General features: G+C 65.5%; 1 protein-coding gene across 1 annotated transcript; it reads left to right on the top strand.

Moving 5' to 3' along the window:
• Nucleotides 1-3,337: 3,337 nt before the first annotated feature.
• On the top strand, nt 3,338-24,527 carry AACS (acetoacetyl-CoA synthetase). The gene is made up of 18 exons (XM_028528162.2): nt 3,338-3,624; nt 6,253-6,356; nt 7,503-7,623; nt 8,408-8,521; nt 13,002-13,099; nt 13,716-13,830; nt 13,967-14,048; nt 15,467-15,614; nt 17,452-17,532; nt 18,138-18,262; nt 18,562-18,626; nt 18,762-18,884; nt 19,265-19,378; nt 19,989-20,114; nt 20,294-20,363; nt 20,769-20,827; nt 21,574-21,776; nt 24,266-24,527. The coding sequence occupies exons 1-18, from the start codon at nt 3,492-3,494 to the stop codon at nt 24,401-24,403; spliced, it is 2,019 nt and encodes a 672-aa protein (XP_028383963.1). The 5' UTR covers nt 3,338-3,491; the 3' UTR covers nt 24,404-24,527.
• The last annotated feature ends 294 nt before the right edge of the window (nt 24,528-24,821 follow it).

The raw sequence follows: 24,821 nt of genomic DNA, 5'->3' as shown, positions 1-24,821 counted from the left end.
GGTGTACTAAAGGGAAGAGAAGCCCCTGGGGGGGGGGGGGGGGGCAAGAACAATGGCCTTTGGTGATTGCTTCAGTTACAACGCCTTTGGCAGCGGTTACGACAGCTCGGCAGCCAGTGGCTTAAGCCAGGATGGCAGTTACTGTGCCTTCAGCCAGAAGCCCAGGGCTCGCGCTGCCGGCCCAGCAGAGCGGCTAGGCTTCCCCCCTCCTGCCCCGACACACGCCGTGTTTGTGCGCTTCCCGCAGCGTTGTTTCTGGGGGTCGCGGAATGTCTGTCTCAGCTGCCAAGGACCGGGCTCAGCAGAGGAAAACCGGCCCAGAGCCCCCGACTCCATCACACTCTCCTTTGGTCTCATTGGCTAGGACTCGGTCTCACGAGGACCCTGAGCCAATCACTGGCAAAGGAGAAAAAGGAGCGCTGTGATTGGCTTAGACTGGTGGGCCTTTAAATTGGGGCATATTGATCCCCGAGGGTATATACAGAATTTCCAAGGGGGCGTGGGCATCCAGATGCTTTTAATGCACTCAATTTACAGATCCCGCATCTCACATGTCCTCAGCCCTTACGATCACGAGGGAAATGACGCGCGTGCCCATTGTCCTCCACCACTTAACGGCATCAGAGGCTGACTCGGAACTCCCCCCGGTTCTGGACTCGCCCCGGGCGTAATCAGCAACCCCACCCCAGAGCCTCCTTTAATAGCTGCCTGCCATTCGCTCACCTTTCTCTGGCTCGGACATTTCTCCCAGGCGGAAAGTTTGGCTTGGGTTGAAACGTTCTAAATGTGGAACGACCAAAGCAGTGGCATTTACTGATTCTTGTAACTAAAAATGTAGGATTTTCCGATACTTTAACCTTTTTCCAGATACATTAAGGAACATTGAAGAATACATTTTAAAATGCAATTTCTTTCCGAGTTGGTGTGCCTCAATCGAATAAAATGACGAATAAAATGTATTTTATTTAATCACGTCGGGGCATATTCATTCCAATGACAGCCAAGCCTCATCTCACTTTATTATCAAATGCTCAGTTAAAAACATGGCCATGCAAGCCCATGAGGGAACTTTCTAGAAGTCAGTTCTTGGCACCATCCTCCCAGGAGACACCCTGAAGGTGGCAGCTGGCAGGCGTTCTCAGCGGGGGTAGGGGGGCTAGGATGTCTACCAGGCTATTTTCCAGCTCCCTCCTGGAGACAGAAACTTTGCTTTTTTCCCAGCCATGCCTGCATTGCGACATCCGTTTCTGAGTGCGCAAAGAATATCGTGCTTTGTGAAGAGGATGAGTGTCATACTGTCAGAAGCACGTGAACTCTCCTGACCCCGGCTTCTCCCCCCTCTAGGGATGCCTTGCCTTCTCCAGACCACCCCTGTGGGCCTGTCTGGGGCAACTCCTCGCTATTTCCAAACACTTGGGCCCCACCCATGAAAGGACTTTCAACAGACTCCGGAGGACTCAACCTGTTCGCCCAGTTTGCTGCATTGGTTAATGGCCAGCTGAACAGTGAGGACTTTGAAACGTGGAAAATGTAACTTAATGCACACCCCAGTGGGAGAGAGAAACATCATGGGTGGGCTTATCCACGGAGGGGCAAGCAGGGCAAGTTCTGAGGAATGACAAGGAGGTCCGTGCTCCGAGGCAAGTGCCCGTGTCCTTGGCCTGGCAAATTTCTACCCTCTTTCTGGAAAGTTCCGAAGCACCTGCAGTGTGATGGGGATGCACAGGTCAGGAGTGTGGTGGACGTGGGGTGTCCATCTGGATCCCTTACCAAACACCAGCAACAGGGACAAGCGTGAGCTGGGATTGCAGCTAACCAAGGCGGGTGACGCAATGTTCTTGGAAAAGCAGGACCCTTCCAGCTCTGTTCCTATTTTTAGTGGAAAGAACTTTCTCAAATCTGTTCTTCTCCACCCCCCACCATCCTGATCTTGTTAGGAAGGATGGGGGGTAGCAAGGTGGGGCCCCGAAACGCACCTCCTCAGAATCGAGTGTCTGGGGGCCTGTGCCAGGCGCGGTGACAAAGCGCCCAGTTCCCTCACTGACCTCGCCTTCTCTCCCTGGGCCCCGGGTCTGGGTGAATGGGCCAAAGGGAGTAAGAATGAACCAAGTGGTCGTCAGGTGGGTGTGTAAACCCAGCCCTTCCCGGTTCCATGAGAATTGGCCAACCCAGTGGTCGGACTCCAGACTTCCGTGCCCCCTGAGGGCTGGGTTCATTCTTTCCACACAGGAACTCTGTAGCCTAGTCTGAAGCAGGCATGCATGAGCTATTTCTGAATGAATGAATGAATGAACGAACGAATGCACGAACACAGCTGAGAGCCCAGCGGTGAACCAGTGTGACAAGGATTCTGCTCCTCTGGAAGTTGAAGAAGGGGTGAACCTTCACAAAGGGCTAGCCCCCCGGCCCTAGGGCATGGAGGTGGGTGGATGGGGCTATTCTGGCAGCCAATGGAGTAAGCGCCCTGTTTAAGTGAGAGCTTGTGCTTATTTGTGGTGCCTGGGAGATGGAAAGAAACTGTGTTGGGGTGGAGGGGGGAGGTGGCTTCACAAAACTTCAACACTACAGAATACTGTACCTGGGGGGAAGCTGGTGGGGTCGCTGGGAGAATGAGTTACGGCAGGAATATAGGGACGGGTCCTAGCTCTGGGCACCAAGGCATTGTAGGAGTACCAGCAGTAAACAGCTCCAGTCAGAGCCCGTTCCTACTCTGCTCGAAACCTTCCCATTCTCATCGCGTGTGTGGGGGAGGGGGAGCCCCTCACCCCTGCCACCTTCTCCATGGGATCTTCCCTGCCGCCTCTATTTAAATGGAAACCTCCCACATTACCTACTACCCTTTCCGCTGCTTTATTTCTCCCCGCGCGAACAGTATTCTACGTGGTCCTCTGCTCTGTCTATCACGATGCTCCCTGGTATACTGTGTGCGGCCCCGTGAGCATTATCCTGTGTGCGACCTGCACGGGACGTGTTTATTTGTTCGTGGTCTGCCTCTCCTCCTCCGCACACCTGTCCCTCTCTCCTTACGTGCTGCAGAGAACAGCAGGGCTTCTGCTTTGCTCACGGCTGCCTGGCGCCCAGCAGGCGCCCAGTCTGCAAAAACCCAAGAGGGAGCCTAGGAACACCTGGTGGAACCTGCGGCTCTGGCTTCCGGCGCAGCTTCAACCCCCAACGCGCCTGCGCCGCCCCAACCGCCGCGGAGGAGCAGGTCGGAGACCTGGCCGCGCTGCGCTCGCACTCCTTTGCAAGGCGCCGCACGCGCGGAGGGTTACACGCGAGAGCAGCGGCGAATTGAAAGGGCGGAGACGCCCGTGGGCGTGGACTTCGGCGGGCGGGGGCTTCGGTGGGCGGGGCTCGCCGCGTGTTTTACTGGGGGCGGCCGCGCCTGGTTCAGTTGCGCTGTCCGCGGCGTGTGCAGCCACCTGCCCTCGACCCTAGCTCTCGCCGCGCCCCGGCCCCCGCCGCGCCCCCGCCGCGCCCCCGCCGCAGCCATGTCCAAGGAGCCGCGGGCCGGGCGGGACGAGATCCTGGAGGCCCAGGTGATGTGGGAGCCGGACAGCAAGAAGATCACGCTGATGGACCGCTTCCGGGCGGCCGTGAGCGCTGCCTGCGGCCTGGAGCTCGGTGAGTGAGCGTGGCTGCTAGGGGGCTCCCGGGCCACCTCCCTTGGGATCCGAGGGGCCCGCCTGGCCGACGGGCTCGCCTCTTGGGGCCCTGGTGCCCCCTTTTCCTGGACGTTGCTCTCGCGGCTCCTCCTAGTTGTTGGAAGGGCTTCCCAATGTTGTTTCCCTCTTCTGGGGTTGGAGGAGCCGCTGGACTTGCGTCCCTCTCCAGGGGGTGGGGCGCCTCGGACTGTGGGGGTTTGTCCCCTTGCCCGTGCGGGGCATCACCTCCCCGCTTTCTGAGTGCTGGGCTTCTGACTGCAGCACCTCCTGTGGGTGTGGTGTCTTCTTCTGGGAGGGTCCCTCACTGCACCCAGCTGTCCCTTGCTCACGGGGTTCCTACTTGTGAGGTGAGGTGCTCGCCGGGGTCTTGCACTCCAGTCCCCCGCCCCCCCCCCCCCCCCCGGCTTTCTCAGGAGCACACAGGCCTTTCTGCCTTGCAGCTCCTCTCCTCCGTTTGTGGGGGTCGCACCTCGTGCTGTTTCTTGTTAAGAGCCTCCACCCCTCCCTGGGCTGACCCTGCTAGGAGGCCAGCGTGTCATTTCAGGGCACCAGGGAGAAAGATGATCCGAAGGCAGCTGCCTTTGGGGTTGCCCTCCCCTCTTGCTCACCCTCCCAGCCCCGAGCACACCTGGAGGGCCCTCCTCCCAGCCACCCCTCAGCCTCCAGAGCCACCAGGCTGGGCATGGGCAGGGCAGAGCAGGGCCCTGTTTCTGGGAGGTGCGTGCATGTGCTTGCCCCCCACTTTTGCCCGCTTGTCCCCCCACCTGCTGGGCCTTTCAGCTCTTCGTGGTGTTTCCTCCCCTCGGGCCCCCTCCACTGCCTGTACCAACTCCTGTGATTCTGCTGGTGGCATCCGTTTCCTCAGTCAGCCTCACAGAAGTGGTGACCTGTCATCTGGCTTGGACAGGGTGTCCGCCCCACCCGCACCGGCTTCTTCCATCCCCCCTCCCCCCACCCTGGCGCCAGCACCCGCACCTCTCCTGGGGCCCCGGTCTTCTCTCCCCGGAACACTGCTTGGTCTTCCTGCTTGCTGCCTTTCCTCTCTGCTTCAGCACACCCTGCGTGCCTTGCCTGAGCGGGCTGGGAGCATGGGCCTGTCTGTCACCCCTTGGCTCCGGGCTCTCAGCAGCTCCTCGCTGACCATGAACTTCGAACGGTGCAGCTGGCAGCTCCCACCCAGCCCCCTCCCTCGGCCCCTGCAGCCCCCTGCCCCTCCCTCCTGAGACTGAGCAGCTGGAGGCAGATGGGTCTTGTCGCTCTTGGGGCCTTTCAGGCGGCAGCTGAGAGGTTTACGAAATCATCTCACCCACGGGCAGTCCTGTCGGACGGGTGGGACCACGCTGTAATTTGACGGCCTGGGCTGGAACTGGCCCTGCCACTGGCTGGCCGCGTGATCAGGTGGAAGTCTCTGGATCGCCCCGAGCCTCTGTTTCGACATCCGTGAAACGGGCCATGTGTGCCACAGGGTGGGTGTGAGGTTGCAGGAGGTGGCCCGGCGGCCCCAGGGCCACACGGGACCTGCAGGCGTAGTTCAGGTGGCTCCCCTGCTGGGGGACCACGTGGGAAAAGCCAGATTTCCAGCCTCTCCGGAGAAGCCAGCAGCCTTCCCCTGTGTGTGGTGCCCCTGCTCCCAGGGTTGGGAACAGCGAGGACGGGGTGACCTGTGGTCAGCCGAGGACGGTGACCCGGTGCGGCTCAGCCACTGGAGGAGGCCCTGCACAGCCTGCTGGCCGTCCCCCCGCTGTGACCGTGGGCCAGGGCACCAGCCTGTGAGAGTCTGTCCCGTGGAGGCGGGCGAGGCCTGAGGGTGCAGGACTTTCTGCGGGTCGCAGGGTCAGAGCCTGGCGTGAAGAGGCCGCATGCCCCGAGCGCGGGGCCAGAGTGGGGGACGTGTTTCCTCGCACACGAGCTCTCCGGGGGCTGCTCTCCGAAACTGGGGGCGTCTGGGCCAGCAAAGTCACGTTTACTGTGTGGCCCTCTATACCTTTGTGATTTTGAATCATGGGACTGGATTGCTTACTCAAAAATCAAAATAAATAGATGATGCCCCCTCCCCCAACACCGTGCTGGAGTGAGAGGGCCTCAGCAGGCTTCCGGTTTTGACCTTCGGGGTGTCCTGGTCTGTCTGGGGCAGGGGTGGCAGACCCCTCGTGCAGCCCGACCCTGTCCAGGGCCCGCTCTTGGCCTCCTGTGCACATGCTCACCGAAGCCCCTGGTAGCCCTGCGGAGAGGGGCTCTGTTTATCACCCCCATTTGACAGATAGGGAAACTGAGGCATGGTGCGAGCTGAGGTAGCCTGCCTGTGGTCGCACGGCTCATAAACGGCCAAGCCAGGGCTGGAGCCCGGGCCCCGAGGCTCCTGGGTCCTATTCTTACGCTGGGCAAGACACGGAGTTGCCGCCTCATGGCTTTCGCTCCCCTTGGGCACGGGCGGTGGGGGGCTGGCTGCACCCCGACGTTTCTTGGCAGGTGCCTGTGCGCCACTCAGCACACCCACGATTCCGCAGGGGCACCTCCTGACTGCCGGGCCTCGGGGGCTGCCCCTCGGAGACTCACTGGGCTCCGCGCCCTTGTGTTCTGCCCCTAGAGAACTACCATGACCTCTACCAGTGGTCGGTGGGGTCATACGCGGACTTCTGGGCCGAGTTCTGGAAATTCAGCGGGATCGTGTCCTCGCGCATGTACGACGAGGTAAGTGGGGTCCTCGTTCTGCACCGCCTTTTCCCGGCTGTGGTCCGGAGTGAAGCGTGGGTGTCTGGGAACGCCATGTGGTCTCTTCCTCTACAGCCTCTCGTGGGTGGGTGGGGGGTGGGGGGGTCAGCGCTGCAGAGTCATGCCGGGGTCACGAACCCCACGCCGGCTCTGGCCCCTCCGACGCGTGTCCGGGGAGGGGGCTTGACCACCCTGAGCAGTTGGGCATCGTTTTACGTTTATTTTATTGAAAAGCTGTAAAAGGGCGGTAAAATGCAGGTAACATAAAATGTATCATCATGACCACTTTCAAGTGTGCGGCTCGACGACTTGACAGTGTGTGCATTCACGCTGTTGGTTTTTTAAACTCTCAGCAGTGAACCTGGATTCAGAGATTGCTTTTTAAGTCCTTATCCAGCAATTAGTAAATAGCTGGGAAAAGGAAGTCCTGTTATTCAAAGTATAATTGACTGTGTGGCTTTTAAAAAAGATTTTATTTATCTATTTTTAGAGGGGAAGGGAGGAAGAGAGGGAGAGACCATCAGTGTGTGGTTGCCTCTCGTGCGCCCCCTACTGGGGACCTGGCCCGCAGCCCAGGCATGGGCCCTGACTGGGAACCCACCCAGTGACCTTTGGGTTCGCAGGCCGGCCCCTAACCTTAACCCTAACCCTCAGTCCACTGAGCCACACCAGCCAGGGTGGCCTTATTTACTTTCCGCCTTCAGCACCTCCCCGAATTAGGTGCTCAATAAACATTTGTTGAGAAATACATTGGTGGGGGCGGGGTGTCCCCTTGGCCTTCATTGTCAGTGCTTTACGGGGGAGTAACGGGCAGACGCAACTGCGTGTCCTGGCAGTGGGTGACGGGGTGATCTGGTGCACGTGCACGCTGCGGAGTCAGCGCATCTGTCACCCCACAGCGCGGGGGCTCCCCTGTTCTCGCGGTGGGAACGCCCGTGCCCACCCTCCTGGCCCTCGGGTGCGCGGTCCTCCCGGTTGAGCAGGGCCCTCGAGGTCTGTGCAGGCTGGCCGATGCTCAGTCTGGAAAGCGAGCGGAGGACACGCCGGGCTTCCCGGTCGGTGGGGCCGCGGTTACCTCCTCCTCACCATGCCCACCTCACGCGTGGCCTGCCGTCCCTTCCCTAGGTCGTGGACACGTCCAAAGGGGTGGCGGACGTGCCCGAGTGGTTCCGGGGCAGCCGCCTGAACTACGCGGAGAACCTGCTGCGGCACGAGGACCAGGACAAGGCCGCGCTCTACGTGGCCAGTGAGTCCCGGCGGCCGCCCCCACGCCCTGCTCCCCTCTGCCCGGGCCCCGGCGGGACTCTCAGGCCGCACCCCAGCACCCCTGGCTCTCTCTGGTTTTGGCAAAACACGTGTCACGCTACATTTTTTCAGCCACTTGTAAGCGCAGCTTAGCGGCGTTAGGTGCGCTCACGCTGCTGCGTGAGAGGCCCCTAGGAGCTCTTCGTCTCCCGCGCCGAACCTCTGTGCCCGCGAAGGGCCGACCCCCCTCACCGACCCCCCCTCACCGACCCCCACGGTGCGGCAGCGCTTCCGAGAACCTCTCTGGCTCTTGGGGCCACCGGCACTTCTGTGACCCGAAGAGCTCGCAGGCCAGGGTCCCCTCGCCTCTCCCTGCTGGCCCCTGGGTACACCTGGTACACCTGGTGCACTCCACGCACTGCGTCAGACCCTGCGGGGGCGCCTGGTGGGCCGCCCCCCCCCCCCCCCCCGCCCTGAGAACAGGGGAGGGTCACACCTGAATCTCCTTGAACAAGTAAAACACAGAATATGCCTAAAAACAGCAACACACCCGCCTGCTACCCAGGCCGGGGAGTGACAGGGTCAGTGCGTCTGCGTCCCACCTCTCCCTGCTTGTCCCATTTCCTGCGTGTTTCTCCGATCCGGGCCTCACACCCCACTGTGTGCAGGTGTTCCTGCCCCCACCCCCTCACAGCCCCTCCCAGCCGGGCTCACCTCTCCTGCGCACACTCCGGCGGGGCGGGCGGTGGCTCCGAAACGAGCCTGCGCCCCTCTCTCTCTCCCAGGGGAAGGCAAGGAGGAAATCGGGAAGGTGACTTTCGAAGAGCTGCGGCAGAAAGTGGCTCTGTTTGCGGCGGCCATGAGGAAAATGGGCGTGACAGCAGGAGACCGAGTGGTCGGTGAGTGCTCTGGGCGCTCGTCCCGGTTTGTGGGGGGAGACCGAGGCGGAGGGAGTGGCCTGGGGGGTCGGGGCGACTTTGGAGTGAGGCCGGAGTCACGTCTGACGGTCAGTGGCGCCCTCGCAGCAGAAGTAGATGAGGTCGGTCGGTGGCTGAAGGTGCCGCCTCCTCAGCAGCCTCTGAGGCCCCCGGGCTCCCGGGCCGTGCGACCTGCGTCGGCGCCCGAGCCCCGACTTTGTTCGTCTGTGTCTGGGGCGGCAGAGAGGCCGAGCGGCGGCTTCTTGAGCGTCTCTCCTGGGCAGGGAAGTTCTGCTTCTCAGCCCTGGCCCTCCCCCGGCGCCCAAGGAGGGGCTGGTGGCGGTGACAGCTGACAGCGGGGGCTTCCGGTGGCGGTTTCCAGGCCAGGGTGGGGCTGAGGCTCTGCGTGCGTTTCGCTGTGCCGCTGAGGTCGCTGCAGGTGAGTTCCCGGGATCAGAAATCAGATTTTGTTCTGAAGCCCGAGATCTCGGCCGGAGACCAAGTTTGCAGTTTCTCTTGTGCACTGGAGATTCGGCAGGCTTCCCGGAGGCGGGGGCGAGCCGGGCGGGGGCCTGGTCACAGGTCAGTAAGACCAGGTGCTGTTCGCTTTGGGGGGAGGGTCCCACAGGCGGTCGGCTGTTAGAGGGCGGGGCCCCAAAGGGGGCGTTGCAAAGGTGCATGCTCACCTGGATGCACAGCACGGGGGACGGGGCTCGCCTGAGGCACGGGGAAGCCTGGCTGTGAAGGAGCCTCGTGTGTGTGGGGGGGTGACCGCCCGCCCTGGCCTGCCCGGGAGGGAAGGGAGCCACGGTCAGCCCACTTCCTGGCACCTCTCCTTCCTTCCCTCCTGCCCCGTCCTCCTCAGAGTGTCCCTTCCAGCCCCTCTTTGGGGTGCCGCGGCACCCCCGACCCCGAGTCGTGTTGCCGACCTTTGTGGTAACGGTGTAGTCCCTTACCCCAGTCTGTCTGTCTGTCTGTGTTTGTGCCTGTTTGATGGTCAGCCCCCCCACGGAGCCCTGAGCCCCACGAGGCCAGGCACCGTGTCCGGCCAGCTCGCCGCCGTCCCACAGCAGCGTGGTCCGGCCGGGTGCGCCGCCCAGCGTGGCCTCGTTGAAATAGAATCCACACGCCGTGCTGTCCAGCCATTGGAAGCGCCTGAGTCCGTGGCCTTTAGGATACTCTGTGGGAACCTCACCACAGTCAATTCCAGAACATTCTGCCCACCCACAGCCCCCGGTTGGCGCTGGGGTTTGTCTGTCGAGGACGATCCGAGTGGACGGAGTCACGTGCTGTGTGGCTCCGCGGTCCGGCCACCTTCACACGCTGCCGGAGTGGGCGCAGCGGTGGCTGCCGGCAGCTCGCTCCTTTCCCAGTCCCGCCGTCTCCCGCGGCACGGGCGGATGGCGCTGTGTGTCCGTCACCCGCCGGTGGGCGCCGGGTAGAGCCGGGCTTTGGACCTACCGATGCTGAGGTTTGGCGCGGGTGGGGGCCCAGGGCAGGGCGGAGACCTGGCTGGGGACGCTTCGGGGGCCTTGTCCTCTGTTGGCCAGAGGCGGCTTTCCCGGCCACGGCCATGGGGGGCGGCGGCCGGGCCCTCGTCAGGGAGCAAGTTGACAGGAAAGGGTGACCCGATGGTGAGGGACACGCCAAGTTGCCCCGTCTCGCCCTCGATGGCCCGTTGCGCACCTGTGGCGTCACCCTGGGTCATCCGGGTCTCTGTTCCGATGGTTCCTGCTCAGGGGCCGTCCCTGGAGAGAGAGCCCCGTGGAGAAACCGGGTGCCGGCTCTTCTTGCACCCCGCTTTGCTTTCCTGGCCTCCTTGCCGCCCCCCCAAGACCACAGGGTTCTGCGTGTGTGAGGCTGCCCTCCGGGACCAGGGGCCGTGCATCTTGTCACTGCCATGTCTCTGCCTGCACCGAGCGCCTGGCACGCAGCAGGTGCATGACGGGTGTTTCTGGGGCGGGTGAACGAGCTGGCCGGCGGTCAGAGCGGCGGCATTGTCATGGCTGAGGCCTCAGCATCTTGGGTCCAGTGTAGTTTGCACCCTTCCAGGGTCTAGAAAAGGGATTTGGAAAGGTTCTTCTCCAGCTTTTTCTTCCCTCCGGTTCTCATTTCCAAACGCCTCCTTCGAGGCCCGAGTTCTGAAGGGGCACTGGGAGCAGGTGTGCGGGGAAGACTGTGGACCCCCCCTTGGCCGTGCTGGCTCTGGGGGACCCCAGGGGCTCCAGTGCCCTGGACTCTTCAAAGCCAGGCTGGTGCCCGGTGGCTGCAGGACTGGACTGGGCGTTCCCCGGGGGCGGGGTGCTAGGGAGCAGTCCCGGGGAGGACTAAGTGGGCAGATGCTTGCTGGGCGTCGTCGCTGACGGAGTCAGGGCTGTTCCTGGCTCGGCTTCCTGTGTCGCCTCCTCACTGTTGGCCAGTCCCCACCCAGCCAGCTGGGCCTCGCAGTGCCCCTGGGCGGTGCGCCATTGGGAGGTGCTGGTGTGCCCTCACCCCCAAAGCAAACATCCGGTACCTGCCACACTCCAGATGCTCGGGGGAGCCCCGCCCGGCAGACGCTGGGGCTGGGCAGAGGCAGCGCAGCCCTGAAGCAATGGAAGTGCCCCTGCCTTGGCCAGGGGGGTCCGGAGCAGCCGAAGGAGGGTCAGGGGGGAGCGTGTCCAGGGTTCTCAGGGCGGAGCCCAGTGGGCGTGGCGGCCAGCCAGGGAGCCCTGCTCAGGGAGGCCTTTGGCCCTGGCCCTTCTGCCCTGGTGCACGAAGCCTTTCCTCTGGACGTTTAGGACGGTCCGTTTAATTGGCCGAAGTCTCTCTGGCCCTAGAGGCTCCTTGTCTCTCTCATCAAAAGCCCAGCCTCTGACCCGACGGAGGCCTGAGCCTCTTCCCCGCCCCTTAGAGGCCCATGTATGTGTGTGCGGTCCTGCTCGTGTTCTCCGTTCCCCTCTCCTTCCTCTCCGTCGGCCACCCGTCCCTCCCTCCGTCATCCATCCATCTGTCCATCCATCCTCCATCCTCTATCCATCCATCCATCCATCATCCATCCATCTGTCCATCCATCCATCCATCATCCATCCATCATCCATCCATCCATCATCCATCCATCATCCATCCATCCACCCATCATCCATCCATCCATCCATCCATCATCCACCCATCATCCATCTACCATCCATCATCCATCCATCCATCCATCATCCATCCACCATCCATCCATCATCCATCCGTCATCCATCCATCCATCCATCCATCCATCATCCACCCATCATCCATCCACCATCCATCATCCATCCATGCATCCATCCATCCATCCATCATCCATCCATCATCCATCCATCATCCATCCATCCACCCATCATCCATCCATCCATCCATCCATCATCCACCCATCATCCATCCACCATCCATCATCCATCCATCCATCATCCATCCACCATCCATCATCCATCCATCCATCCATCACCCATCCATCCATCATCCATCCATCCATCCATCCATCATCCATCCATCCATCATCCATCCACCATCCATCATCCATCCATGCATCCATCCATCCATCCATCATCCATCCATCCATCTATCCATCCACCCATCATCCATCCATCCATCATCCATCCATCCATCATCCATCCATCCATCCATCCATCATCCATCCATCCATCATCCATCCACCATCCATCATCCATCCATGCATCCATCCATCCATCCATCATCCTCCATCCACCATCCATCCATCAATCATCCATCCATCATCCATCCATCCATCCATCCATCATCCATCCATCATCCATCCATCCATCCATCCATCATCCATCCATCATCCATCCACCAGCAGCTGACAGGCCGGTATGGGAGGGCCTGGACAGGTGGGGCACAACAGAGCAGAGAGTGGGACGGACGCGGTCTCTGCCGTCGCTTGAGAACCAGGTGTTGACCAGCCCGTCATGATTGTCATACGTGGGGGATCATTTTGGCGGGCTTGGTAAGGGAGGAATACAATGTGCTCTGTGGGTGACTGTCCCAGCCACCTGCGTCTGAGGAGTGGCCAAGAGAAAGCTTCCTTGAGGAAGTTCCCCTTGAGTCAGGAGCTGAGGGGTGAGTGCGCCCGAGCAGGGAGTGTTGGGGCAGTGCACACGGCCGAGGCAGGGGCAGCCGGGAGCAGCCGCAGACTTGGAGGAAGGCTGCTGTGACCGAGCCCCGTGTGGCCGGACCTGGGGGAAGAGGAGGTGGGGTGGGGTCCTGTAGGGCTGCGGGTCCCTCTGGCTGGGCCCTGAGAGTGGCTGCGGGGGGCTTTGGTCAGCCACCCAGCTGGGAGGCGTCACGGCCTCTGGGGAGGGGGCGTGGGGAGGGGAAGCTGGCCCCACTCCCCACTCCTGCCTGACTCGTGGGGGATGCCTTGGGGAGTCTGATGCATCCGATACGCCCTGAACCCAAGCTGTCCCCCCCCCCCCCCCCGTGTCTCCTGCAGGCTACCTGCCCAACGGGGAGCACGCCGTGGAGGCCATGCTGGCCGCAGCGAGCATCGGCGCCATCTGGAGCTCCACGTCGCCCGACTTTGGCGTGACTGTGAGTTGGGGGCCCCATCGGAGGGGGTGATCGGGCTGTGTTGCCTGGGGTGCAGCCCACCGGATGGCTTGTGTAGGAGCGTGAGGGCGGAGCTCCCGGTGGAGCTGTGCGGCCGGCAAGGCGGGGAGGGAGTGGCCCCGGGGCAGCCCGGGAGCTGACCGGGCACCAGCTGTGCTGGCCTGAAGGTGGCGGGGGGGTGGGGGGGCCGGGGCGCCGTTCTGGGGGCTGTTTCTGCAGCTGCTCCTCCGCAGCTGCTCCTCCGGGGTCCGCGCTGGGGGGCAGCCGGCAGGGCAGGAGGGAAGGCCTGTCGGGGGGCTCCCGCCCGTCACCCTTGGACGGCTGGCTCTCGGGTGGCGGCACGTGTGCCTGAGGCCGCCCCCTCGGCTGGAGTCGGGGGCCGCCCCTCGGGGAGGCAGGCCCCCCTGAGAAACGGGGTTTGCCCATCCTTCCCGCCAGCTCCTCCCGTGAGGCGACGGTCCCCTGGGGCGCGTGTCGTGCTTCGCTCGTCTGTGTTCATTGGCCGCCAAGTGACAGGGATGCAGGAACAGGGCCGTGGGCCCGAGGCCGTGGAGGTGCCTTCGGGCGACGGGTGACGAACGTCTCCCTCCGCCCCCAGGGTGTCCTGGACCGGTTTTCCCAGATCCAGCCGAAGCTCATCTTCTCGGTGGAGGCCGTGGTGTACAACGGCAAGGAGCATGCCCACCTGGACAAGCTGCAGCAGGTTGTGAGAGGTGCGTGGCCGCCCCGGCGACACCGGGCCTGTGCCTGCTGCCGGCAGCTCGGGCACCCGGGACGGACGGACGGACGCGCCCCTGTGCAGCCCCGGCGGCCGGAGGCCGTGACGTGCGTGCTCCCCCCACCCCTCAGGGCTGCCAGACCTGGAAAAGGTGGTGGTGATCCCTTACATCGCCTCCAGAGAGAAGATAGACATTTCAAAGATCCCAAACAGGTGAGTCGGCCACGTGCTGACCGCGGGCCTTGGGGGGACCTGCCGCGGGGCCGCCCGGCGGTGGATTCGGGGGCTCCCCTCACGTTCTGGGGCAGCAGTGCAGGCGGTTGTGGTCCAGATCGGCGTTTGGTGGACAGGCGCCTGAGGCCCCAGACCGAGCCCCCCAAGGCCACAGGGCGGGTCAGAGTCAGGACTGAGACGGTCCCAGGGGCCCGCTCCTGCTGTCTGAGTCCCTTTCGGGGGCGGGGGGGTGCCAGGCCCCTCTCCTGGGACTGGCGAACCTAAGTAACGTGTGTGTGCACATGCACACATATATATACATCGGTGCACACACGTGTCTGCAGACACAGGTATACACACATGTATTTGTGTGTCAATACACACACATGCACACACGTGTATTTTCCTTTTAGAACCTATTTCTGTCCTCTTTGTGGACAGCACCTTCCTTCACTCTCCCGACACTCACACGCCGATACCCCATGCGCCCCGGGAACTGTCCTCTCTCCTGGAACAGCCGTTGGGGGGGAGTTCCCAGGTCAGGCCTGGTTTCCTTCACTGGGAGGCCCTGCCCCCAGCCCGCTGTCCCCGCCGCAGTGGGGAAGGCGGTTGCACGGGTGCAGCAGAGATCCCTCGGGGCTGGCTCCTTGCGGGGGCGCAGGGAGTTCCGGGGAGTTGAGAGAAGGGAGTGTCATTTCTTGTTCGTGAGCAGGGCTTGGGGACAGCTGCGGGTGCCAGGGCCGCAGCAGCCAGAGGGTGCTGCAGGCCAAGGGACCGTTGTCCGAGGGCCGTGGCCTCGAGCCAGACCACTCAGGTTCAGGGGTCGCTGCGCGGCCCGTGCAGGTGATCAGCCTCTCCGTGCCTTGGTTTCCCCATCTGGAAAATGGGCTGGTAACAGTCCTTTCCTCACAGTCCGGCTGTGAGCTCAGTGCTTTCGTCAGCTCTCAGTGATGGTGGCAGAAGGGGACAGCCGCAGGCAGGAGTGGGTTGGGTCCCCAGGGGCCCCCCTGTCGGGACGTGCAGGCCTGGGGGCTGGGACTCGTCTCCTGGGAGCCGGGACTTGTCCCCTGGGAGCCCTGGCAGCCTGGGTGCAGGACAGCCGGTCTCAGTCCTGCCGTGGGGGCGTGCCCGCAGCACCGTGGTGGCTCTCAGAGCCCCGCCTCCGTTTCTGTACTGAAGCGCCAGAGGGGGGGCAGCCCTGCCCTGGCCACCCACGCTGTCACGGCAACTTGGAATTTCCCCCGGGCTTCCCCTCGGTCCAGTCCCCCCGAGTTTGGGAGAGGGGACCTCCTGCCCCCTGGCTGCCCCTCGGCCCGTGTCCCGGAGCCCAGGCTGGGGCCCAGCCAGACGGAGGCAGCGAGGGCTGTGTCCCGGCCGGGAGGGGGCGCCCTGGTCTGACCCGAGCGTTCTGCCCACAGCGTGTTCCTGGACGACTTCCTGGCCGCCGGGAAAGGGGACCAGGCGCCCCAGCTGGAGTTCGAGCAGCTGCCCTTCAGCCACCCGCTCTTCATCGCCTTCTCCTCGGGCACGACCGGCGCGCCCAAGTGCATGGTGCACTCGGCCGGGGTAGGTCCCCGCCCACGCGGCGCCGGGTGCCGCCCGGGGACCCGGATGGGGTCCTGTGCCCGGTGCTGCCGTGGGGCCGTCACCTCGGGGAGGGGGCAGCGCTCCAGGCCTGTGGAGCTGCTTCTGTGATGGCCCCGGGCGTGTCCACCGGCCGGCTGGGCAGCGCCCTCCACACCCAGCCCCCAGGGGGCTCTCTGCCAGCTTGGCGGGCGGGGGGGGGAGGGCCCTGCAGCGTCTTGGTCACGCCTTGTCGTAGCTGTTTCTCCTGCACCCCACACCCCCCCGCCCCCCCAGGAAGAGTCTCACCTGAGTGGGGTCCTCACGCTCTAACGGCTGTGCATCCCTTGCTTGCCAAGCTGTGGTTTGAAAACGGAATGCAGGACTTCTCCTGTTCTAGCACATTTGGCTTTACGGGTTCCCCACGCCTGGGAGCCCTTCGCATCCCTTCCGTGGGAAAGAACCATTTCCGTTTGACCCAGTCGGGGCCTCATGTGGCCCCTCACGGTGTCCCCCTCAGGACGGGCAGAGCCAGCCGCGCTCGGCTGCAGCCCGGTGCAGACCCACCGAGGCCCAGGTGCGGTGCAGGCTGGGAAATGGCAATGGAGTCCTTTCGGGCACGGCAGCAGCTTCTCCGGACACCCTGGGCAGGGGGAGGGGGACGTCGGGCCGAAGGCTTGTTTTGGGGGTGCTTTCTGTGGGGGTGAGTGACCTGGGTGCTGGGCTGGGCGTGTGCCTCGGGCCGTGAGGTGCGGCTCGGCGGGGCTGCTGCGGCCCCTGCTCCCTGCAGAGGGGTCCGGCCGTGGGGGGACGGGTCAGGAGCCTGCAGGCAGAGGGGTGCGCGTGGCAAAAGCACAGACGTTCAGGAGGAACCGACCCGTCTGGCTCGGCTTCCGTTCTCAGTGCTTTTGGGGTCGGAAACGTCACTTTGTAGGACAGGGACGTAAAGACATGTTAGGTGTGATAGGTCCCTGGTTTCCTGGGGTGGGGGCGGGGTGGTGCCGGGTTTGCTGGTTCGTTTCTTCCTGCTTGAGACCCACGGCACCACGCTGCGTGCACACCCCTGCCCCAGACGGGGCCGGGACTGTGGGAAAAGAACCGCTCCCGTGAGTGAGTCACGGCCAGCAGGGCGCAGCGCCCTGGAGGAGGGTGGGGGCCGACAGCCAGGCTACCGAGGGCCACGCCTGAGCCGATCAGGTGAGGGGTGCACAGGTGCAGACGGCACTCTGAATCTCAGTGAAGACGGAAACGGGGAGGGCTTGGGGCGGGTTCACGTAGTCAGGGCCTGGTCTTTGCAGCCGGTTCTTATGTGAATTGTCACCGTTGACTGAAAGTCCCTGAACCCTTTGCTGTCCCCGGGGAGGATGGTGTATAAGCCCCCCGGAGGCCCCGGAGGCTGCAGGCGGCCCGGGCGCACAGCAGGGGCCTGTCCCTCCCCGCAGTCCCTGCACCGCCCTGCGTGGGCCCTGTGCGGCCTGTTCTGAGGGCGGCTGTTCGGAGCCAGTCCTTCGTGGGGGCTCTGCGTCTTGAATCAGAGAATTTGTGGGCAGGATGGTGTCTGTCGGGCCTTCAGAGGGACCGCCTCCTCCAGTGGGCTTGCGTTCTCCGTGCTGTGGGGTCCGACCAGGGTCCCTTGTTGTAAAGGCCAGTTCTAAACTTGGGCCCTGGAAGTTCCTGACCCCGGGGCTCCGCTGCCGGTGGCGGGGCGCTGCCGTCTGCGGGCCTGGCTGAAGGGCCGGCTCGGTCCCTCGGGGCCAAGGAGGGGCGTCTGCAGCCCGGCCTCGGGGCCGGGGGTGAGGGCCACCGCGGAGGGGGAAGGCTCACGGCCCCTCCCCCCCAGGGCACGCTCATCCAGCACCTGAAGGAGCACCTGCTGCACGGGGACATGACCAGCAGTGACACCATCCTGTACTACACCACGGTGAGTGGGCCCCGGGGGCGCCCCGGGGGCGGGGCTGCGCTCGGTGTGGGGCCCTGCCCCTGCCCACCCACCCGCGTGCCCTCCTCGGCGGCCGGGCTCCTCCAGGGCGGCCGGGCTCCGGCTCCACTGCGGTCTCCCCTCGCCTCTCCCCCCGCCCCCCCCCCCCCCCCCCGTGGCACGGTTAGTAGCAGGCAGCACCCGAGCCCCCCGGCCACACCTGGAGCAGCTTCAGCTGGCCGGGCCTCCTCCCCGACCGCCGCTGCCCCGCCCCCCGCCCCTGCTGCCACTTGAGTCTCCCCACCTCGTGGCCCCCACTTTGCCGGTCCTCCCAGGCCAACCCCACCTCTCGAGGGCCCGGGGCCCGGGGCAGCCCGGAGAGCCCGGACACAGTGCAGCCCCTAGAGGCGAGGGGCGAGGGTCACGTGACTGAACTCTGCCTCAGCCAGCGGGGCGGGAGCTTGTGGCAGGTGTCCTGGGAGAGACAGCTGCCTGGGGCAGGGGGGAGCACAGTGGCCCCTGAGACATCCACGCCCCGATCCCCCGACCCCAGGAGCCTGTGACCCCCAGCTCAGCTAACGCCCTGCACCTCCCTCCGTCCGCTGCAGGTCGGCTGGATGATGTGGAACTGGCTGGTGTCCGCGCTGGCCACCGGCGCAGCCGTGGTCCTGTACGACGGCTCCCCGCTGCTGCCCACGCCCAACGTGCTCTGGGACCTGGTCGACAGGGTTGGGTAGGTGTCTCGCTGGGACTGCCTGCCCCCTCCCCCCACCTGCCTCCTGTCCGTGCCCGCTGGCCGGGGCGCAGGGTTGGGGAGGGCCTCGTGGAAGCGGCTGTTGGAAGCCGGGCCTGCTGTCCAGGAGCCCGCGCAGCCTGCTGGGCACCGGGAGATGCAGGGCCCGAGCTGGCCCCCGGCCACGTGCGAGTGCCGGTCCCACCCAGAAAAGTGACGCCTGCTCACTGGCAGCGGGCCGCTCGCCCCGGGAGAGCCCGCGGAGTTTCTGGTGACTCCTGTCCCTCCTGCGCCCTCAGCATCACCATCCTCGGGACGGGGGCCAAGTGGCTGGCGGTTCTGGAAGAGAGGAACCTGAGGCCGGGTGAGTGTGCCCGCAGCGCTGGCCCCGCCCCAGGCCAGGGAGGCCGCACCCCCACCCGCCCCGCCTGCCCGCCCACGTCCCGGCCGCCCGGCGGTGCTAGCGGGGCTCCTGTTTCTGCCCCCCCCCCCCCCCCAGTGGACACCCACAGCCTGCAGACGCTGCGCACCGTGCTGTCCACCGGCTCCCCGCTGCGGGCCCAGAGCTACGAGTACGTGTACCGCTGCGTGAAGGGCAGCGTGCTCCTGGGCTCCATCTCAGGTGCGGCCGCCGCGCGCGGGCGCCCGGAGGGCCCGCGGACGCCCGTGGGTGTGCCCTCCGGCCCCACAGTGCCCGCGGGTGGGGCGGGTGGGGCAGGTGGGTGAAGCACCCGGTTCCCACAAGCCTGGCGCGGCCACGGGCAGCCATCGGCTTCGGTCTCTGCCGGCAGGACCCTCGGTCGGAAACACGGGGGCGCGGGAGGCGAGGCCGGCCCCGTGTCTAAGCCCCTCCCCCCTCTCCTGGAGTTGTTGGGGCTTGCCTGAAAGAGCAGGGGGGCCCCTCTGTCCTTGGGGGGCGGGGCTCTCTCTCCTTCTGGCGCAGGGACACAGGCAGCGGCCGTGTCTGCGTTCTGAGCCGCCCCCTGCCGCTGTCTGTCACAGGCGGCACCGACATCCTGTCCTGCTTCATGGGCCAGAACCCCTGCCTCCCCGTGCACAAGGGCGAGATCCAGGCCCGCAACCTGGCCATGGCCGTGGAGGCCTGGGACGAGGAAGGTGCGTCCGTCCCGCTGCGTCTCTGTCTGCGGCTCGGTGGGAGCGGCGACCCGGAGGGTGTGGGCGGGTGCCTGTGCTCGGTGTCCGTGCCCCTGTCTCGGGCAGACCTGTGTCCCCGGGCGCTGGTGGAACAGCCCCTGGTTGCCCCAGCCCCAGCCCCGGCCCCTGCGGCCTGCCCCCCCCCCTGAGCAGGAGGCGTCGGGCTGGAGCGGAGACGGAGAGCTGGGCGCTCAGGAGCGGTGGTGGCAGGTGTGCCGGGGAGTCCGAGCCTCGAAGGGCTGCCGAGGCCACCCTGGCCGAGGACCCCGCTGCCCTCTCTGCTGGCCCAGGACAGGCTCTGGTGTCAGGGTCAGTCACGGCTGGTGGCCGTGCGTCAGCAAAGCCTGTTCGTGTCCCCAGCGCCAAGCAGGGCCTGGCGTGTGGCGTGTGGCGTGTGCACCGCCCACGTTCAGGGACTTGTCCTCCTTCTGCCGTGACCCTTGCCCGAGTCCGACCGGGAGGGGGGTGACACGTGCCCCACTGGCATGAGGAGGAGGGAACAACCACCAAGGGGGCCGCGCCGGGTGGCCGTGGCGAGTTTCCAGCTGACCTTTGAACCCCCCCCCCCCAGGAAAGGCCGTGTGGGGGGAGAGCGGCGAGCTGGTGTGCACCAAGCCGCTCCCCTGCCAGCCCACGCACTTCTGGAACGACGAGAACGGCAGCAAGTACCGGAAGGCCTACTTCTCCAGGTTCCCGGGTGCGCGCCCCGCCCCCCCCACGTGGGCCCCGCCCCCCCACCCCGTGGGCCCCGCCCCCCCACGTGGGCCCCCTCGGCTGTGTCGGCTGGCGGCACTGGTGGTGTGGAACCGATGAGTGTCCCGTTGCTGCCGTGTCTGCCGCGGGCTCTGGGGGGTGACCGAGCGCTTTGCCCTGCAGGGGTCTGGGCGCACGGCGACTATTGCCGGATCAACCCCAAGACCGGGGGCATCGTCATGCTGGGCCGGAGGTGAGGGTCGCGGTCGGCTTCGCTTCCCCGCGTGGTCGGGGGCGTGGGGGGGGCCCGTGCCAAAGGCACAGCCAGTGACCGCCCACAGGGGCGGCAGCTCTTCCGGGACGGGGTGGGGGTTTGCGGGTCCTGGGGGCCGCAGCACAGCTGGGAGGGAGGGACCCACGCACAGGCGGGAGGCTCGGGGAGGTGACGGGTGTGTCCACCTGAAGGGCGCTGCCTCGGCCTCTGGCCTTGAGTTCAGAGAGAGGGGCTGGCTGGTCGGGATCAGGGGTGGGGGCGTGAGCCTTCCGTGACGGGTGCTGGTGTTGCCGTGTGGACGGGGCGACGCCACCCCGGGGCCCCCTCCGCAACACGCCGCGCTCGGGCGCTGCCATGTGTTCACGGCCTCGTCTCCGTTTGCAGTGACGGCACGCTCAACCCCAACGGGGTGCGGTTCGGCAGCTCGGAGATCTACAACATCGGTACGCGGTCCCCTGCTCCCGGTTGTCGTCGGGTCACCCGGGAAGGGAGGGGCCCCGGGAGCCCGGGGCCTGCTTTCCAGAGGCCTCGGCTTCAGGGGAACACTGGCCCCCCCACACCCCCCCACCCCCTCGAGTCGGACATTCATGAGCTCGCCCTTTTCGGGACACACCTCATCCACGTGGCGCATAGCTCGTGGCGCCCCAGCAGGGGACTCCTAAGGTCACGTGAGCTGTCCCCGTCCCTGCCTCGGTTCCTGCTCATGGTGAGCCCTGGGAGGGGTCGGTGGCGTCTGCCCTTCACGAGAGAAGGAACGGATGTGCGGCGAGGTGGCACGGCCCCTGGAGGTCACAGCACCGTGCTGGACGCCGAGGGCAGTGTGGGCTCCCCCGGGGCCTTCAGAACGCCCAGCTCAGGCCACAGGTCAGCCTTGTGCAGCCCGGTGGGGGAGCCCGGGCCTCTCTCCAGCCTTTGCTCCTCCCACCAGCCCTGCCACGGGGTCACGCTTCCTTTGTGTCTTTAAGTCCTCGTGTGCAGGAAGGGCTGCACGCGGCCCCTGGCAGAACGTCCCACTCAAGCTGAAGCTGTCTGTCTCCCTGGCGGGGGTGACTGTCCGCCTGTGCCCCTCCCCCCGACGCTCGTCCCGGGAGGGCAGGAGGGCGGGAGGGCAGAGAGCCTGCCCTCTGTCCCTCGGGGTCGCAGGGGCCGGGCGGGACGGCTGCAGCACGCCCTCCCCATGTCTCCGCAGTGGAAGCCTTCGAGGAGGTGGCGGACAGCCTCTGCGTCCCCCAGCACAGCAAGGACGGGGAGGAGAGGGTGGTCCTCTTCCTGAAGATGGCCTCTGGCCACAGCTTCCGGCCCGAGCTGGTGAAGCGCATCCGGGACGCCATCCGCGTCGGCCTGTCCGCCCGGCACGTGCCCAGCCTCGTCCTGGAGACCCAGGGCATCCCGGTACGGCCCGCGGGCCCCCTCATCCCCCCACGCCCAGCCCACGCGCCTGGCCTCTCACCTGGGCCTCGCTGGAGCTGTGTGTGGGTGGTCCTCGTTGCCTGGCAACAAGTCCTGTTCTCGCCATCCTTTTTTGAAAACCTTTACTAAATTGCACTATAAAGCGCCTTCTGCTGCTGTTGGGGTGGGGGCGGTGAGCAGGCCGGCCCGCAGCGGCCGGGGTCTGCTCTCGGAGTCGTTGTTGAGGAGAAGACCGGTTCTAGCTCTTTGAGGAGCCGCCGGGCGCGCTGGCCGGCCCCTGTCTCTCCGCTGTGGGCTCTGCCCGTGGAGGGTTTGTGCCCGTGCACCGGCCCGAGGGCCATGCCCCCTGGTGGCCTCTGCTCGGGCTCCGGGGTGGGGGGAGGGCCTGGAGGGACCTCGGCTTCCTTGTGCTCTGCTCACAGGGCCGTGACCTGCCAGCCGAGAGAAGGAAGTGCCGTGCGTGTGCACACATGTGCATGCATGCACACAGCACTAAACCCACAGATGAGCCAGGCTGCCCCTCTAGCCTGCGGTGTGGCTGCCCACCGGGGCCAGCAGGTGGCGCCGCGCTCCGAGCTGCCCACGGGAGGTGCAGTCCCAGGCAGATGCAGTCCCAGGCAGCGGGCCTGACTCTAGGCGTGGCCCTTGGGGAATACTGAGGGACGGGCTGCCCTCGGCCCTGACGCTTCTAGAGCCACCGAGACGGTTCTCTCTGCCTTGGAGCTTAGGGAAACCGTGTCTCAGTTCCGGGGGGCCCTGGGGCGTGCTCCTGCTCCCCCGGCCGCGTGTTCCCGGCTGGTTGCTGCTGCTCAGACGGAGCCCCCACATCCCTTTCCCGTGGTCACGACTCGTGGCGACCGTGTGGAGACGCTGGCTCTTGGGGGAGGGGCCCCTGGAGTCCGTAGCCACCGCCTCCTGCCACCTCTCCCGACGGGGTCTGGGCTTTCTCGAGCGAGGTGCCCCTGTCCGCGGCGGGCGCAGTCGGGGGACTGGACTTTGGTTTGAGGCCCTGAGCTCTCCTTGGCTGTAGGCGAGCCGGGGCCTCAGCTGACAGCGCGGTACTCCGAGGCCGTGCCTGCGTGTGCGAACGTGGGACGACCTCCGAGGGGGATGCACCGCGGGCTGTGTCTCCGTCCTCAGCGCGCTGGGCTCCGCTCGCCGGGCCCGTCGGCTCCGAGCTGCCCTCGCTCCAGCGGCTGCTGCTGGGCCCGGGAGCCCTGCGGGAGGTCGCCTGAAAGTCTGCAGGTGTTCTCAGACCCCCGTGGTCTGAGATAACGGGACTCGTGGGAGGGGGCTCGCTCTGTGTGCTGCTGAGCCAGGGAGGGTCTGGCCCAGCCACGGGGACTCGGAGTTGGTCACCGCTGAGGGGGACAGGCCCCGGGCACCGGGGGCATGGCCCGGCTGATACGACTGCCCCGACCCAGCCTGTCCTTGCCCCGGGCCATAGGTCAGTCGCCTGGCCCCCCCCGACCCGCTCTCGCGGGAGCTGCTGCCTCTCCCTAGCCTCTCTTCCCCAAGGAAGCAATACCGACATTTCCTCTGAAACATTGTTGCGCGTGTTGGTCCGCTGATGGAAGACGTAGGTTACTGGCTCCCACGAGCTGTCCTCGGAGCTTCTGTGCGAAGCTCAGACGCACATAACGTGCCCGAGACGCTGCCCGGGCGAAGGGCTGAGGCCAGCCCCTCGGAAGCCAGCACTCAGACCCTTAATTAGTTCCCACTTCGACTGGGTTTTTCAAAGGAGTGAGTTTTAATTACACCACAGGCTAAAAATACCCACGTCGCCGGTGAGGAGGCACCAGGGTTCCAGTGGCTTTATTAAAGGGCTCTGTTTTTCTAGAAGCTTCCTGGTCCCTAAACACGCCAGTGCTGTTGGGGTCACAGGCGAAGCCCAGGTGTGACAAGAGAAAGTCCCGCGGCCTCCCGCTCAGACAAACGCTTCTGAGAACGCGTCGCGAGGGTTCGGTGGGGACCTTGGGGGCAGCTGGGTGTCCGGTTGCTGGTCAGTGGCAGAGTCACGGCTGGCCTTCGTCATGTGCAAGTGTAGCGAGGTGAACGTAAACAGTGACATCAGGACCAACACGCTGCGAGGCACGCCTGAGGGCTGCGCTCCCTTCCGGCTCTGGGGGAGGCACCGTCACCCCCTTTTGCATCTGAGGAAGGGGTGCGGGGTAGGAACTGGCCCCCAGGCCCCAGCGGTGCTGGTGGTGGCGGGGCTCTCCGTGCCCTGGAGGCCGCAGTCGGCAGGGGGCTGGGAGCTGGGGGCTGGGAGCTGGGGGCTGGGGGCTGGGAGCTGGGGGCTGGGGGCTGGGAGCTGGGGGCTGGGAGCTGGGGGCTGGGGGCTGGGGGCTGGGAGCTGGGGGCTGGGGGCCAAGGTCGGGGTGCCCGGCCCTCGCGCACCCGGGCGCAGAGCGAGGGGGGCTTGCCCTCCGGCTCACACGGCCCCCCGTCTTCTCTCCCCGCCCCGGCAGTACACCCTCAATGGCAAGAAGGTGGAGGTGGCCGTGAAGCAGGTCATCGCCGGGAAGGCCGTGGACCACCGCGGGGCCTTCTCGAACCCCGAGACCCTGGACCTGTACCGGCACCTCCCGGAGCTGCAGGGCTTCTGACCGCGTGTCCCCGCCCCCGCGTCGGCGCCGCGGCCCCGGTGTGTGCGGGAGGGTCCTGGGACGCCCCGGCGCTCTCCGGGGGGCTTGCCCCCCGTGCCTGTGGTCCGAGTGGGGGTGCCGTTCTGACCTGGGGCCGGCAGGGTGTGTGTGTGTGTGTGGGAGCATGACCTTGCACGTGTGCTCCGGCGTGCACACACAGGAGGACTGGCGGCAGGCGCTCAGTCGTGTGTACGGCGCGGCCTGGCCCCTGGCGACAGACAGCACAGCCCCGAGGGGCCGTCGTGCCCTCGGCGCCCCCTCCGCGGGCCCACTTTGCGCCGTGAAGGTGCAGGTCGGCTCCTCCCTTCACTCTGGCTCCGGCCGTCATCCCTCAGGGCCCGTCCGTCCTCCCCTGCTCATCACTTGTCACCAGGGCGTG

Source organism: Phyllostomus discolor, chromosome 13, assembly GCF_004126475.2.
Source record: "Phyllostomus discolor isolate MPI-MPIP mPhyDis1 chromosome 13, mPhyDis1.pri.v3, whole genome shotgun sequence".
Classification (NCBI taxonomy): domain Eukaryota; kingdom Metazoa; phylum Chordata; class Mammalia; order Chiroptera; family Phyllostomidae; genus Phyllostomus; species Phyllostomus discolor.
This window is presented reverse-complemented; position numbering and strand designations above follow the sequence as displayed.

Excerpts from the sequence above, each read along its gene's own strand:
- AACS (XM_028528162.2), top strand. The coding sequence starts at position 3,492 with ATGTCCAAGGAGCCGCGGGCCGGGCGGGACGAGATCCTGGAGGCCCAG. Across the intron at positions 18,627-18,761 it reads AGAGAGGAACCTGAGGCCGG|TGGACACCCACAGCCTGCAG; the intron begins GTGAGTGTGCCC and ends CCCCCCCCCCAG. Across the intron at positions 20,828-21,573 it reads CTCGGAGATCTACAACATCG|TGGAAGCCTTCGAGGAGGTG; the intron begins GTACGCGGTCCC and ends ATGTCTCCGCAG.